This window comes from Lepus europaeus, chromosome 6, assembly GCF_033115175.1.
Source record: "Lepus europaeus isolate LE1 chromosome 6, mLepTim1.pri, whole genome shotgun sequence".
Classification (NCBI taxonomy): domain Eukaryota; kingdom Metazoa; phylum Chordata; class Mammalia; order Lagomorpha; family Leporidae; genus Lepus; species Lepus europaeus.
Window position 1 is genome coordinate 96,928,582 of NC_084832.1, and position 16,377 is coordinate 96,944,958.

The following is a 16,377-nucleotide window of genomic DNA, read 5'->3' on the forward strand; positions in this document are numbered from 1 at the left end:
ATACAAATAATAATAAAAGAAAATGAAAGTAGATAATTTTCAGTCTGTTTACACCATTGGTCTTGCTGTACGATGATAATCTGTAAGACTGCACATATATGGAGATAGAATTGACATAATTAGATGCTTTGGGGCCTTCTAGCTTCGATTTCCTGTATCAATATGTGAATCTGAGAAGAGCAGAGTAAGATACGTCAATTTCCATGGAGTTAACCAGTGTGAAAGTTTAGAACACCACTGTCAAATGATCAGAGAGCTAAACAAATTGTGAGATAGTAAGCATATTGTTGCATTAGAATTAATCCAACTTTTTATTTTTTTGCTGATTCTCCTATAAATTCACTTTGAAACTCACTTTACTTGCAAATTCCCACTGAACTAAATCCCATCTCATCCCTTTGCAAACTCTTGTATTAAGACAAAGTTTTATTTCTTACCATAAGCTTCCTTTCTGATTCCTCTGCCAAAACACGTTATATGAACCATCAGAATTTTTGAAAGACAATTGCTTTTGATAACCTAAAATACAATGTTACAGAGAATTAATTTTTAACCTAAGAAAGAACAAAAAGAATGCTGTGGTGAAGATTACTGGGATAATAATTTCAGCTTTAATTTTGAAGCTCAGTTCTCTATTCACAAAAGAGAGAAAAAATAACTCAATCCTATGGAGTATTTTTTTTTTAACTTATTTGACAGGTAGAGTTAGACAGTGAGACAGAGAGACAGAGAGAAAGGTCTTCCTTCCGCTCACCCCCCAAATGGCTGCTACAGCTGGCGTTACACCGACCTGAAGCCAAGAGCCAGGTGCTTCCTCCTGGTCTCCCATGAGGTGCAGGGCCCAAGCACCTGGGCCATCCTCCATTGCCTTCCCGGGCCACAGCAGAGAGCTGGACTGGAAGAGGAGCAGCCAGGACTAGAACCTGGTGCCCATATGGGATGCTGGTGTCACAGGCGGAGGATTAACCCAGTGAGCCAGGGCGCTGGGCCCCCCCATGGAGTCACAGTGACTGACTTATCATTAAGACAAATAGCAAAAGGAGTTGCCATTCATTCATATTCTAAATTCAGGTTAGATTTACATTCCATAATCCTCAGAGATAAGTGATAGTGATGAAAAAATACACAAAAGAAAAGCCCAGGGCATTTCAGGGGATATCAGAGCCTGCTAAAATTACTGTTAAAACCATTCCCTTAAGGTTGTCTTACTTCATTCTGTGTTACCTTATAATGACAGCTTTGTGACATCTTGGTTTTAGTAACAATTGATGTTACCTATGGAGGGAAGAACGTACTCAAATGTTCTCACCATTAGATAAGAGAAATAAAGCCTTAGATTTAACTTCCTCTGTGAGTTGTCCAGTGGATTTCAGATAGTCAAGGACATGGGTGTCAGAAGCCAGAAGAGCAATATTCTGTCCTCCACATCCATAAGGCATTTGGAGAAGACTCTCCATATTCTGTGTTGCAACTCCTAGAACGTCCCCTACAAGTGAGAGAGTAGAAAGTCACATTGCTTACAGCGGCCTTCTCAGCAATAATCACAGATCAAAGAGGCACAGCAAGAACAGGAAACATTTCAGTCATTCTAAAGAGGAGGCAATCATGAGAGTGTAGTTATAAAAATATTCAGAGAAGGGGAAATTAGGAAATTGTGTTTGTTTCTTTACTTTCTTATTTGTTTTAGGAAAAACTTATCCTATGAATTATAAACTGCCATCCATTCCTTCCCAAAAGGTGTTCATGTAAAGGCTGCATTTAGTAAGACACATTTCCCCTCTTATGGAGGAAGTTCCTAGAGTCTTCAACAGGAAGTGTATTCTCCTTCTCCAAGGGCAGAATTCAACGTTTCAAATTAACAGGTTATAGTACAACCCTTTATTTTCTGAAAAACAGTTATCAATGAACTACCAAAACTGGTGTTTCCTAGGAACATAGGTGTGGTAATAATACTATGATCTCCTAGGATCCCATACAGAAATAAGGTTAAGGAATGATCTGAACAATACTCCCATCCAACTGATAGCTCAAGAAAATCTCTCCATCCTGGCATTTTAAGGATTCTTGTTAGACCATCTCAACCATGATTTTCAAGTCATTGTGAAACACAAGATTTAATCAACTTACCCACAATAGTAAAAAAGGCTCTGGCTGATCCTTCAACTGCATCATTCGACAAATCCAAAACAACCTGTTTGGAGGCTTTGGTACCTAGAAAGAAAATATTGGTAAAAAGAAATATTGTGATCACTTTATCATATACACAATAACAACAACTTTGGAGAACAAATACATTAGGAAACATATTCCATTATTTTTATTCTATAACTTGGTTATTAGACAAAATGAAACTGAATATTTAAGGCAATTTAGAATAACATATGTTCCAAAAAAGAGTATATAATTCTGTGTATTAGACAGTGGTCCCATTTTCTTTTGTTTAGTATCTAAACTACTTATGTATGAAAACAACATAAAAATCTACTGACTTCTAGAATAACACACATGAAAGAAAGCTAAAAAAACTTTGGTTAGGCATTAAAATTATCTCATCATCAACCAGGCAAAATAATTTGCCAGATGGCCATGAAGCAGGTGATTGAAGGACTGTGATATGTCTATGGATTCTTTTATTCTGGGAATACAAATCAGAGATTATATTTACATGATATTTGGATTTAGTCCTGACTTCCCATTGTCAATCATTGTGTGACAATAACACAATGAGGAGAACCAAGAATATACAAGATGGAAGGATAGCTTGCAGAGACTAATGTTACAGATGACCAAAATCTCATAAATATATTTATGGCTTGCTAAAATTACAAAGGATGTCTTCAAAGGTTCGTGACCACTGTATATTATGAGAAAATGTACAATTTAAACATTTTTGCAGCAAAATAAACTTTCATTTTTCCATGACTACCTTTTTTTTTTTTCTTTTTTTGACAGGCAGAGTGGACAGTGAGAGAGAGAGACAGAGAGAAAGGTCTTCCTTTTCCCTTGGTTCACCCCCCAGTGGCCGCTGTGGCCGGCACGCTGCCGCACTGATCTGAAGCCAGGAGCCAGGTGCTTCTCCTGGTCTCCCATGCGGGTGCAGGGCCCAAGGACTTGGGCCATCCTCCACTACACTCCCGGCCACAGCAGAGAGCTGGACTGGAAGAGGAGTGACCAGGACAGAATCTGGCGCCCCGACTGGGACTAGAACCTGGTGTGCCGGCACCGCAGGCGGAGGATTAGCCTATTGAGCTGTGGTACAGGCCCCATGAATATTTTAAAGTACCCTTAAGTAATGAGGATGAGACATGAATTAAAGTAATCCTCCATGAAGTATTTAAAATGAAATTAGATGGCCAGTGGACTAATGTGGAAGAAGAGGAAATAAACTGACCTTGTTAATACATTTCCTTTAGGACTAATTTGACCACCTGAAAGATCCTCTTACCTTCTGTGCAGATAAGAAAGCTCTGGGTCGTTTCTTTTTCAATACCTTCAGGCTGTCAATGAACAAATGAAAAAAGCATAAAATAATGAGTGTGAGTCACCTTTACATGAAAGAAGACATCAAGTCTCAGCTCACACAGGAATGCTTGGTACGTGCTTGTCCCTGATAGAAGATCCCGTCTGTTCATATCTGGAAGTCAGTGTGCTTTACCACACACATTTTAGGCTCTGTATTCCCATAGGCTTGGCCAGGGTAACCTCGATGTCATTATGAGACACTTTCAGCTCCTCTGATCCTGTCCTGCATCTTCCAGAGACCAATACAAGTGCTTTGTAGACTGGGGTGTGCCAAGAGGTGAGGCAGGAATGGTCCTCTGACAAGCCCTGACCCTGCTGATGATGACAGACACTGCACAGGACTGTAAGACATGCAGATTTGTCTCTTGAAAATGAGAATCAGCTTTTAAAGAGAGAAGGAAAAGGAAGAGGTGCACAGGAAATATGAACAAAAAAAAATCATCAAGCTTCGTTTAAGTAAGTTATGCTGTCTGGATGAGGTACTAGTTAGTGAATTGTATACTGTTTTGATTCATTTAAAATGCATGATTTAAGTCAGAAGTTACTGTGCTCAATTAAGCCTCTTCAAGAAGAATGTCTTTTAATATTTAACTTCTTTGATACTGTCTATTTCTTGCCAGGAGAAAATAGATGATTTTGCATGTACCTACCTCTACCAATAAGCTCTTGACCACGGTATCTTTCCAGTTTAAATTTTGCTGCTCAGTTGCTTCACTGGGGCAAGCACTACTTTGTTTAGACTCAGCAACTATGGTGATATTCACTTTTCCTGAAAAAATATTCCCAAATAGAAGTTCAACACACTAATGAATCCTTCTATAATGAGAAAATGATCACAGTCTGTGAATCATTGAATGATGAACAAAACTCTACCCTCATATTAATGCTTAGACTAGACCAGTATAACTTGCTGCTTCTCCTGCCTGGAGATATTGTGTTGTGTTGTATTATGCCTGTTTCAAAATTACTTATGTTAAATAAGTAATTCATTTACTTAACTGGAATTTAAGATATCTTAAGGAAAATACCATAATACAGAGTCATCTGAGCCAATTCATTGATACCGATTGTTTATAAAGGTTCATATGACAGTATAGGCACACAACATCAAATAACTAAGGTTCCTAACATTTCCAAGATCAAACAAACAAAACGATAAAATGTGATATAGTGGAAAGCATTACATTTAAATCAAGTTCTAGCAAGACAAGCATTAGTTTTATTTTCTGTGATACCACGTTATGTAATTAAAACTGATCTCCAATTTCCTTATTCATAAAAATTAGAAGATTAGAAAAAATTATTATTTAGGTTTAATATTATGTGCCTGGGCCTGCGCCGCGGCTCACTAAACTAATCCTCCGCCTTGCGGTGCCGGCACACCGGATTCTAGTCCCGGTCGGGGCGCCGGATTCTGTCCCGGTTGCCCCTCTTCCAGGCCAGCTCTCTGCTGTGGCCCGGGAGTGCAGTGGAGGATGGCCCAGGTTCTTGGGCCCTGCACCCGCATGGGTGACCAGGAGGAAGCACCTGGCTCCTGGCTTCAGATCAGCACGGTGCGCCAGCCGCAGCACGCAGGCCACGCTGGCCATTGGAGGGTGAACCAACGGCAAAGGAAGACCTTTCTCTCTGTCTCTCTCTCTCTCACTATCCACTCTGCCTGTCAAAAAATAAAAAAATTAATTAATTAATTAAAATATGTGCCTGTATACCAATTTATATAACCAACATACTGTTCTTGTCTTTTGTTTGTTGGTGTGTTTTTGTTTTATCTGATTCTTTGTTTAGGAAAGCCTTTAATACTGGACACTTAGAAGTATATCCTCTACTTAATGGGTTAAATAATACAAATTTGTACAGTCTTCCTTCTCAAATGCTAGGTTAAGATTTTTGAAGACCTTGTGTAGTAGTAAAATTGAGAAACTTAAAACCTGATTGGAAAAATCATCTAACAAAGATCATTATCACAGGTTAACTAAAGTGATCTTATAAACAGACTCTTTTCTGCTAAATAACACAAGGACCATAAGATATGAAATAGAGGAAATTAAATGACACAATTTTTTAAATTGATCATCAGTATCATGCATATCACTTCTAGCATTCCTTTTGACTAGACTTTGCAATTTTTCCTTCCCCTATATTTTTTTAAAGATTTATTTATTTATTTAAAGGCAGAGTTACCAAGAGGCAAAGGCAGAGAGAGAGAGAGAGAGGTCTTCCATCTCTTGGTTCACCCCCCAAATGGCCACAAAGGCTGGAGCTGTGCTGATCCAAAGCTAGGAGCCCGGAGCTTCTTCCGGGTCTCCACATGGGTGCGGGAGCCCAAGGACTTGGGCCATCCTCCACCGCTTTCCCAGGCCATAGCAGAGAGCTGGATTGAAAGTGAAGCAGTTGGGTGCGGCGGGGGCCAGCCGTGTGCGGCGGAAGCGGAGCCGAGTGCGGCGGGGGCCAGCCGTGTGCGGCGGAAGCGGAGCCGAGTGCGGCGGGGGCCAGCCGTGTGCGGCGGAAGCGGAGCCGAGTGCGGCGGGGGCCAGCCGTGTGCGGCGGAAGCGGAGCCGAGTGCGGCGGGGGCCAGCCGTGTGCGGCGGAAGCGGAGCCGAGTGCGGCGGGGGCCAGCCGTGTGCGGCGGAAGCGGAGCCGAGTGCGGCGGGGGCCAGCCGTGTGCGGCGGAAGCGGAGCCGAGTGCGGCGGGGGCCAGCCGTGTGCGGCGGAAGCGGAGCCGAGTGCGGCGGGAGCCGAGTGCGGCGGGAGCCGAGTGACAGAATCTCACCAGCGCGGGAACCAACGGAGGAGGGTAAGACCTCAGAAACCCAAGACATTGAGGGGGGAGGGAAACAGAGGCCTCACCCTTCACTCAACAAGCAAAACAAAGAGCACTGCGATCTTACATATCTAAAGTGCAGCCAAACTCAATAACTTTAGCAAAACTGGAGAACACATTGAGGGCTGAATAAACTCTTGGTGTGGTCCCAGAGGTAGATCAAACGAATACTCACAGAGGCCAGATTTCAACTACCCTCAACTCCACTCCCAACTGAGTCAAAAAAAAAAAAAAAAAAAAACCATAAATTATCTCCAACATGCCAAACAATAAACATAGAAGCCGAGGTAACAAAAGCAAGGAAGACACTATGACGCCCCCAAAGGAGAAAGACACGCAAAAGCAAGATTATGAAGATGAAGAGATAGAGGAAATGCAAGAAGCAGATCTCAAAAAAGTGATAGGAACATTAAGAAATTCTCAAAAACAAATTCTTGAACTACAGAAATCCTTAATGGACAAGATAGAAAATCTCTCCCGTGAAAATGAAATATTAAGGAGAAATCAAAATGAAATGAAAAAACTAGTAGAACATAAAATTGAGATACTGACAAAAAACCTCAATGAAATGAAGAACTCAATGGATCAAATGGCAAACACACTAGAGAGCCTTAAAAACAGAATGGGTGAAGCAGAAGAGAGAATATCGGAATTAGAAGACAGAGAACAGGAAAGGAAACAGGCAAATCAAAGAAAAGAAGAAGAAATCAGAAATCTAAAAAACACTGTCAGGAATCTACAGGATACTATTAAAAAACCCAACATTCGGGTTCTAGGAGTTCCTGAAGGCATGGAAAGGGAGAAAGGATTAGAAGGCCTTTTTAGTGAGATACTAGCAGAAAATTTCCCAGGTTTGGAGAAAGACAGAGGCATCCTAGTACAGGAAGCTCATAGAACCCCTAATAAACATGACCAAAAGAGAACCTCACCACGTCACGTCATAATCAAATTCACCACAGTGAAACACAAAGAAAAGATCCTAAAATGTGCAAGAGAGAAACGCCAGATTACTCTCAGAGGATCTCCAATTAGACTTACAGCTGACTTCTCATCAGAAACCCTACAAGCCAGGAGAGAATGGCAAGATATAGCCCAGGTACTAAGAGAGAAAAACTGCCAGCCCAGAATATTATATCCTGCAAAGCTCTCATTTGTGAATGAAGGTGAAATAAAGACCTTTCACAGCAAACAGAAACTGAAAGAATTTGTCGCCACTCGTCCAGCCCTGCAAAAGATGCTTAAAGATGTATTACATACAGAAACACAGAAACACAGTAGCCAATATGAAGGAAGGTAAAGGAAGGAAACCTCACAACAAAAGAACACAGGAATCTCAAACCAGATATCAGAAAATATCTTTGGTAAATGGCAGGGCAAAGTTACTCCTTCTCAATAGTAACATTGAATGTTAATGGCTTGAACTGTCCAGTTAAAAGACACCGATTGGCGGATTGGGTTAAGGAACAAAACCCATCTTTTTGCTGCTTACAAGAAACTCATCTTTCCAACAATGATCCATACAGACTGAAAGTGAAAGGCTGGAAGAAGATATACCATGCCAACAGAAATGAAAAAAGAGCAGGTGTAGCCATCTTAATATCGGACAACATAAACTTTACCATAAAAACTGTCAGGAGAGACAAAGAGGGACACTATTTAATGATTAAGGGATCCATTCAACAGGAAGATATAACAATTATCAATGTATATGCACCGAATCACAGGGCACCAGCTTATTTAAAAGACTTGTTAAGGGACTTAAAGGGAGACTTAGACCCCAATACAATAGTACTGGGGGACTTCAATACTCCACTCTCAGAGATAGACAGATCATCAGGACAGAAGATCAACAAGGAGACAGCAGATTTAAATGACACTATAGCTCAAATGGATCTAACAGATATCTACAGAACATTTCATCCTACATCTAAGGACTTTACATTCTTCTCAGCAGTATATGGAACCTTCTCTAGGATTGACCACATACTAGGCCATAAAGCAAGTCTCAGCAAATTCAAAAGAATTAGAATCATACCATGCAGCTTCTCAGACCACAAAGGAATCAAATTGGAAATTAGCAACTCGGGAATCCCCAGAGCACGTGCAAACACATGGAGATTGAACAACATGCTCCTGAATGAACAATGGGTCATAGAAGAAATTAAAAGAGAAATCAAAAATTTTCTGGAAGTAAATGAGGATAACAACACAACATACCAAAACCTATGGGATACAACAAAAGCAGTGTTAAGAGGAAAGTTTATATCAATAGGTGCCTACATCAAGAAATTGGAGAGGCACCAAATAGAAGAGCTTTCAAGTCATCTCAAGGATCTAGAAAATCTGCAGCAAACCAAACCCAAACCCAGTAGAAGAAGGGAAATAATTAAAATCAAAGAAGAAATCAACAAGATTGAATCCAAAAAAACATTACAAAAAATCAGCCAAACGAGGAGCTGGTTTTTTGAAAAAATAAACAAAATTGACACCCCATTGGCCCAACTCACTAAAAAAAGAAGAGAAAAGACCCAAATCAATAGGATCAGAGATGAAAAAGGAAACATAACAACAGACACAACAGAAATAAAAAGAATCATCAGAAATTACTACAAGGACTTGTATGCCAGCAAACAGGGAAATCTATCAGAAATGGACAGATTCTTGGACACATACAACCTACCTAAATTGAGCCAGGAAGACATAGGAAACCTAAACAGACCCATAACTGACACAGAAATAGAAACAGTAATAAAGGCCCTCCCAACAAAGAAAAGCCCAGGACCAGATGGATTCACCGCTGAGTTCTACCACACATTTAGAGAAGAACTAACTCCAATGCTTCTCAAACTATTCAGAGCAATCGAAAAAGAAGGAATTCTCCCAAATTCTTTCTATGAAGCCAGCATCACCTTAATTCCTAAGCCGGAAAAAGATGCAGCATTGAAAGAGAATTACAGACCAATATCCCTGATGAACATAGATGCAAAGATCCTCAATAAAATTCTGGCCAATAGAATGCAACAACACATCAGAAAGATCATCCACCCAGACCAAGTGGGATTTATCCCTGGTATGCAAGGATGGTTCAACGTCCGCAAAACAATCAACGTAATACACCACATTAACAGACTGCAGAAGAAAAACCATATGATTCTCTCAATAGACGCAGAGAAAGCATTTGATAAAATACAACACCCTTTCATGATGAAAACTCTAAGCAAACTGGGTATGGAAGGAACATTCCTCAATACAATCAAAGCAATATATGAAAAACCCACGGCCAACATCCTATTGAATGGGGAAAAGTTGGAAGCATTTCCGCTGAGATCTGGTACCAGACAGGGATGCCCACTCTCACCACTGCTATTCAATATAGTTCTGGAAGTTTTAGCTAGAGCTATTAGGCAAGAAAAAGAAATTAAAGGGATACAAATCGGGAAGGAAGAAGTCAAACTATCCCTCTTTGCAGATGATATGATTCTTTATTTAGGGGACCCAAAGAACTCTACTAAGAGACTATTGGAACTCATCGAAGAGTTTGGCAAAGTAGCAGGATATAAAATCAATCCACAAAAATCAACAGCCTTTGTATACACAGGCAATGCCAAGGCTGAGGAAGAACTTCTAAAATCAATCCCATTCACAATAGCCACAAAAACAATCAAATACCTTGGAATAAACTTAACCAAGGACGTTAAAGAACTCTATGATGAAAACTACAAAACCTTAAAGAAAGAAATAGAAGAGGATACCAAAAAATGGAGAAATCTTCCATGCTCATGGATTGGAAGAATCAATATCATCAAAATGTCTATTCTCCCAAAAGCAATTTATACATTCAATGCAATACCAATCAAGATACCGAAGACATTCTTCTCAGATCTGGAAAAAATGATACTGAAATTCATATGGAGACACAGAAGACCTCGAATAGCCAAAGCAATCTTGTACAACAAAAACAAAGCCGGAGGCATCACAATACCTGATTTTAGGACATACTACAGGGCAGTTGTTATCAAAACAGCATGGTACTGGTACAGAAACAGATGGATAGACCAATGGAACAGAATAGAAACACCAGAAATCAATCCAAACATCTACAGCCAACTTATATTTGATCAAAGATCCAAATCTAATCCCTGGAATAAGGACAGTCTATTCAATAAATGGTGCTGGGAAAACTGGATTTCCATATGCAGAAGCTTAAAGCAAGACCCATACCTTTCACCTTACACAAAAATTCACTCAACGTGGATTAAAGACTTAAATCTACGACCCGAAACCATCAAATTATTAGAGAGCATTGGAGAAACCCTGCAAGATATAGGTACAGGCAAAGACTTTTTGGAAAAGACCCCAGGAGCACAGGCAGTCAAAACCAAAATTAACATTTGGGATTGCATCAAATTGAGAAGTTTCTGTACTTCGAAAGAAATAATCAGGAAAGTGAAGAGGCAACCGACAGAATGGGAGAAAATATTTGCAAACTATACTACAGATAAAGGGTTGATAACCAGAATCTACAAAGAAATTAAGAAATTCCACAACAACAGAACAAACAACCCACTGAAGAGATGGGCCAAGGACCTCAATAGACACTTTTCAAAAGAAGAAATCCAAATGGCCAACAGACACATGAAAAAATGTTCAAGATCACTAGCAATCAGAGAAATGCAAATCAAAACCACAATGAGGTTTCACCTCACCCCGGTGAGAATGGCTCACATCCAGAAATCTACCAACAATAGATGCTGGAGAGGATGTGGGGAAAAAGGGACACTAACCCACTGTTGGTGGGAATGCAAACTGGTTAAGCCATTATGGAAGTCAGTCTGGAGATTCCTCAGAAACCTGAACATAACCCTACCATACAACCCAGCCATCCCACTCCTTGGAATTTACCCAAAGGAAATTAATTTGGCTAATGAAAAAGCCATCTGCACATTAATGTTTATTGCAGCTCAATTCACAATAGCTAAGACCTGGAACCAACCCAAATGCCCATCAACAGTAGACTGGATAAAGAAATTATGGGACATGTACTCCATAGAATACTATACAGCAGTAAGGAACAATGAAACCCAGTCATTTGAAACAAGATGGAGGGATCTGGAAAACATCATGCTGAGTGAATTAAGCCAGTCCCAAAGAGACAAATATCATTTCTTTTCCCTGATCGGCGACAACTAACTGAGCACCAAAGGGGAAACCTATGGAAATGAAATGGATACTATAAGAAACAATGACCTGATCAGCTTAGGTCCTGACTCTAGATATAGAATGTAATACTTTATCCTTATACTTTGCGTTTCTGTGTGGGCACAAACTGATGAGCTCTTTACTAATGATATACTGAAGTGATCCTCTATATATAAAGAGAATTGGAAATGAAAAAAAAAATAACAACCTGGTATTGAAGGGGAAATGGCATAGAAAGTTAATTAATTTGAAAAAAAAAAATCATGTGGGTTCTCTGTCTTTAATGTGCTGTACATTGCTATTTGATGCTATAATTAGTAATCCAATGGTAGTTTTTTTCACTTTGTAGTGCTATATGGGCAAAATGTTGAAAACTTTACCTAATATATACTAAGCTGATCTTCTGTATACAAAGAGAATTGAAAATGAATCCTTACATGAATGGAAGGGGAGAGGGAGCGGGAGAGGGGAGGGTTGCGGGCGGGAGGGAATTTACGGGAGGGGGGAAGCCATTGTAACCCATAAGCTGTACTTTGGAAATTTATATTCATTAAATAAAAGTTAAAAAAAAAAAAAAAAAAAAAAAAAAAAAAAAAGAAAGTGAAGCAGTTGGGACTCGAACAGGCACCCATATAGGATGCTGACACTGCAGGCAGTGGCTTTACCTGGTAAGCCACAGTGCCAGCCCCTCCCCTATATTTTTACCAAGATATGACAATTTCTTTTTCTATGTTGCAGATAATAAATGCACTGAGATAATATTTTTCTTAGTGTGTGATCCCTACCTAAATGCTCAGTGTTTTTTGTCCCATGATATTTAGTATTTACAAATGCTGGCAATTCCTATAACTGATCACTGTGGTTAAGAAACAATTTTTATATAAGTGGCCTGAGTCCATGATGATAGATAAAAGACCAAGTGAGAAATGAAAGACTTAAGGTAGCATTCATGAAAATATGGCCTTCATTTGCAATATAATGTATAGATACTCAAATTGTACCACTTGTAGTATATTTTAATGGAATTGTACTTTAATGCAAATAAAGATTTTGACCTATACAGCATCAGTAACTAGAAACTAGATTTAAAAATGGATTTTTTAGTGGATAATAAGGTAAAAAAAAAAAGCACATTAAGAATCTGAGGGGAAATTGTGTGTGTAAAGAATTTAAGGAAAACAAATACAGGTAATAAAAATGGGCTGATTTTCCATTTGACACTAGCATAAACACACAGCTGCTTACCCAGTTTCCTAGGTGTAATAGTCCAGATATATGTTTTTTTCTCTCCAGCTTGGATAATCTCACTGCCATTGTTTTTCGGGGTGTTGATATTTGCTTCATAATTCTGAGATACTTCCAACTGAACGTAAATCTAAAAAAAGAAATTCATGGTGATTGTTTATTTAAGGGGTAGCTTTATGTAATAATTTGGCAGTACTATTCCAGCTCTCATCTTCGGAAAATTCTACTCTAAATTGGCAAAATTAAAGGTTACTCATTTAACACCTCCCTGCTCTAAAGAAAACTACCCAATTACATTTCAATCCTAGTTAAAACTGTCAGGCAGATAATTAGACATGAACCACTGCGGAGGGGCACAGACCCTCACCCAGGGGAAGGACCAGGGACCCAATCAAGGTTGCCCACTTTGTGGTTTAATGTGTTGTTAAAATATTCATACAAAATGTAAGCTCAGCAAAACTCAGAAAAGTCTAGTTTGTAGCCATGCATGCAGAGATCAGAAAGGTATGCAACTCCTAGACGTCAATCACAAACGCCAGTCATGAACGCCATGGCCACATCACCAGCCAACACCCCTCATACTTTAGGAATAAAAGCCCCACACCATGAAGAAAGGACGCCACACTTTCTCTCAACTGTCCTGTTCCTCCCTTGAAACATATTTTGCTTTACTATCCCTACAGGGAGCCATGTGCTCTCTCCATGGGCTCACTGCTCTGTTGGAATGGATTTCAGTCCACTTCTGTTTTACTAGCCTCACTTTCATCTCTCTGAACTGTAATTCATTACTAAGTTGGGAAAATGGAACCAATGTAAGCCTGCCACCACCAGTGACAAAATCAACCAGATGTACGAGTCCCAACAGATGGGATCAAGATACACTGCTGGGGTGAACTCCCCTGGAGAAGAAACTCCAAGCCTTGCCCCCAGAAGCCAAGTCAGGGATTCTGTGCATAAGTGGCAGCAGCTCCTTAACTCCATCTTTCTGACACAAAAACTCCAAATCCCTTCACTATCATGAGAAATCTCCACCCTCAACTGAAAGCAGAACATGCCTAATCACTTAATGGGCATGTTACCCGCTCTGAGCATGCATAACCCTTCTTGGAACTTCCTTGGAATTTAATGACTTCCCTAAATGCCAAAAGCAAACTCCATAAAGATTTACTGGGGTGCTTGGGATTCTGTTATTTAAAACTACCTCTCCCCACCCCTACTCCAACTTGCACAATTCAAATATGTTCCTTACTGCTTGTTGAAATTATTATCTCCAGGTTCCCACTGGCATCTATACTACACAAGGACTCTCAGGCGTGCTGCACAATTAAAGAATTAATCTTACGATAAGATACATATAAAAGAAAACACATCATTATGAAATACAGTTCTCAAAGTATTTTTAAATCATTTAAAATCACTGCTCAGAGTTACAGTAATTACTTTTGTTTGAGGCATGTGGAAACAGTCTTATCCCTTAAAAGTTCCACTTTACATTGAGAATATATATTTTTTCAAGAAAAATGCAAAGATGATTTTATCTTTAAATTTGTATCTCCAAATCAAAAGGAATAACCTACCTCTACACATGTGTTCATGTAGCTGAAGACATTGACAATCAAATCCCATTGCTCATTTCTAACAACTGAAAAGGGTGAGGCAACTTCAACAAAGAAAGATTGGGAGACTTCCAGCGAGGCTGCGGATGAAATGCCAAATCCTGCATCACCACTCACACAGAAGGCACTGGCTTCCCACTGGGTTATTGTATCAGGGATGCTGAAGGAAAGATCGGCTGAACCTGAGGAACTGCAAGGAGCGGTTAATGGTAAGACATTCTTTGCCTAAACCAAGAATGTAAATTTAGTCCAGAGCAAGCAATAAAGTATTAACTGAAGGTAAAAAGTATGTTTCTATATATTTAGCCTTAGAAAAGACATGTTTCTTTAAACACATTATTTTCTTTAAAAAAAAAATTGTAGCTTATTTTTTTTTTAACAGGCAGAGTTAGACAGTGAGAGAGAGACAGAGACAGAGAGAAAGGTTTTCCTTCCATTGGTTCACCCTCCAAATGGCTGCCACGGCCGGCACACTGCGCCAATTCGAAGCCAGGAGCCAGGTGCTTCCTCCTGGTCTCCCGTGCAGGTGCAGGGCCCAAGCACTTGGGCCATCCTCCACTGTCTTCCCGGGCCACAGCAGAGAGCTGGACTGGAAGAGAAGCGACTGGGACTAGAACCCGGCACCCCAACCGGGACTAGAACCCAGGGTACTGGTGCCACAGGCGGAGGATTAGCCAAGTGAGCCACAGTACCAGCTTGAAGTAGCTTTAATCTGTCTGCATAAATTTAATAATAATAAAAAAAAAACACTTAGTGAAGGGAAAACAATGCTGGGGAAAAGAAATAAAATAAAACATATAACCAGTACATACAAATGAATGATGCTATGTATTTTACAAATATGATACTGTTAATAAACTCAGAAACAAAAGTAAAGAAGCAAAAAATGAAAATAGAAATATAGACAGGAAAGAAAATGGTTAGAAACTCACTCAATACTGACGAGGTCCCATATCCATGTCTCTGGAAAATGTTTTCTTACTGTTTCCCTTACAGCCTGTTCCACATAGTCAACATTATCCTCTATGCCATCACCGGCTGAAAGAAGTGAATTCATTGCTTTATTTCTTTTTTTATTTTTTTTTTTAATTTGACAGATAGAGTTAGACAGTGAGAGGTAGAGACAGAGAGAAAAGTCTTCCTTCTGTTGGTTTACTCCCTAAATGGTCACTACAGCCAGAGCTGTGCCAATCCAAAGCCAGGAGCCAGGTGTTTCCTCCAGGTTCTTCCTCCTGGTCTCCCATGTGGGTGCAGGGCCCAAGGATTTGGACCATCCTCTACTGCCTTCCCGGGCCACAGCAGAGAGCTGGACTGGAAGAGGAGCAGCCAGGACTAGAACCTGGCGCCCATATGGGATGCCGGCGCCGCAGGTGGAGGATTAACCAAGAGAGCCATGGCGCCGGTCCATTCATTGCTTTGTTTAGAGAGAATACAAGTCTGCATGTTGATGATGCCTGCCTAAAAGTGAGGTCTTCTCATATGCTTAGTGTGACTTAATAGGGATGAACCTTTTGAAGTACCTATGTGAATGTTTGTTGAATGAATTAGTAAATGAATGAAGAAAGAAGAAATTAAAACAAATGACTTGGAATTTCAGTAAATTTTACTCCTAGATACAGGAAAGTTTAGATATTTCTGATCAAGCTCACTTAAAATGGCTGAATCTAGTAGGAGAAAGATAGGTAACTTAAACCTCCTGACCAGGACTTGAAAGTGGTTTCAACTACTGGGCTTAACCGGGCCTGCTGAATACTCACAGAGTCTGTCCTTGTATAAAGTTGTCAGGTCCCTCATTTTACTCAAGTAGAGCTCCCAACATCCATCTCCAGGACCAGCCCCCCTTCAATCACTAGACTGATCCCAATAGGAGGCCAGTAGGATTTAAGAAATAGCAGTCAATTACTCTCATATGCAACTGGATACATATTTGATTTGGGTTCTGTTCTGATGGTCCTGCTTCCTTTTGCTCCATGA

The 16,377-nt window shown here is 40.0% G+C and overlaps 1 protein-coding gene across 1 annotated transcript in view; it reads right to left on the reverse strand.

Moving 5' to 3' along the window:
• Positions 1-16,377, reverse strand: part of LOC133762433 (ovostatin homolog 2-like) — a 61,760-nt gene that overhangs the window by 13,663 nt on the left and 31,720 nt on the right. The window contains exons 18-25 of the mRNA XM_062195425.1: positions 15,336-15,441; positions 14,365-14,593; positions 12,788-12,917; positions 4,173-4,291; positions 3,446-3,497; positions 2,128-2,211; positions 1,310-1,486; positions 438-519 (exon numbers count right to left, since the gene is read on the reverse strand). Coding sequence (XP_062051409.1) covers positions 438-519; positions 1,310-1,486; positions 2,128-2,211; positions 3,446-3,497; positions 4,173-4,291; positions 12,788-12,917; positions 14,365-14,593; positions 15,336-15,441 — 979 coding nt within the window. The remainder of the gene's footprint in view (positions 1-437; positions 520-1,309; positions 1,487-2,127; positions 2,212-3,445; positions 3,498-4,172; positions 4,292-12,787; positions 12,918-14,364; positions 14,594-15,335; positions 15,442-16,377) is intronic.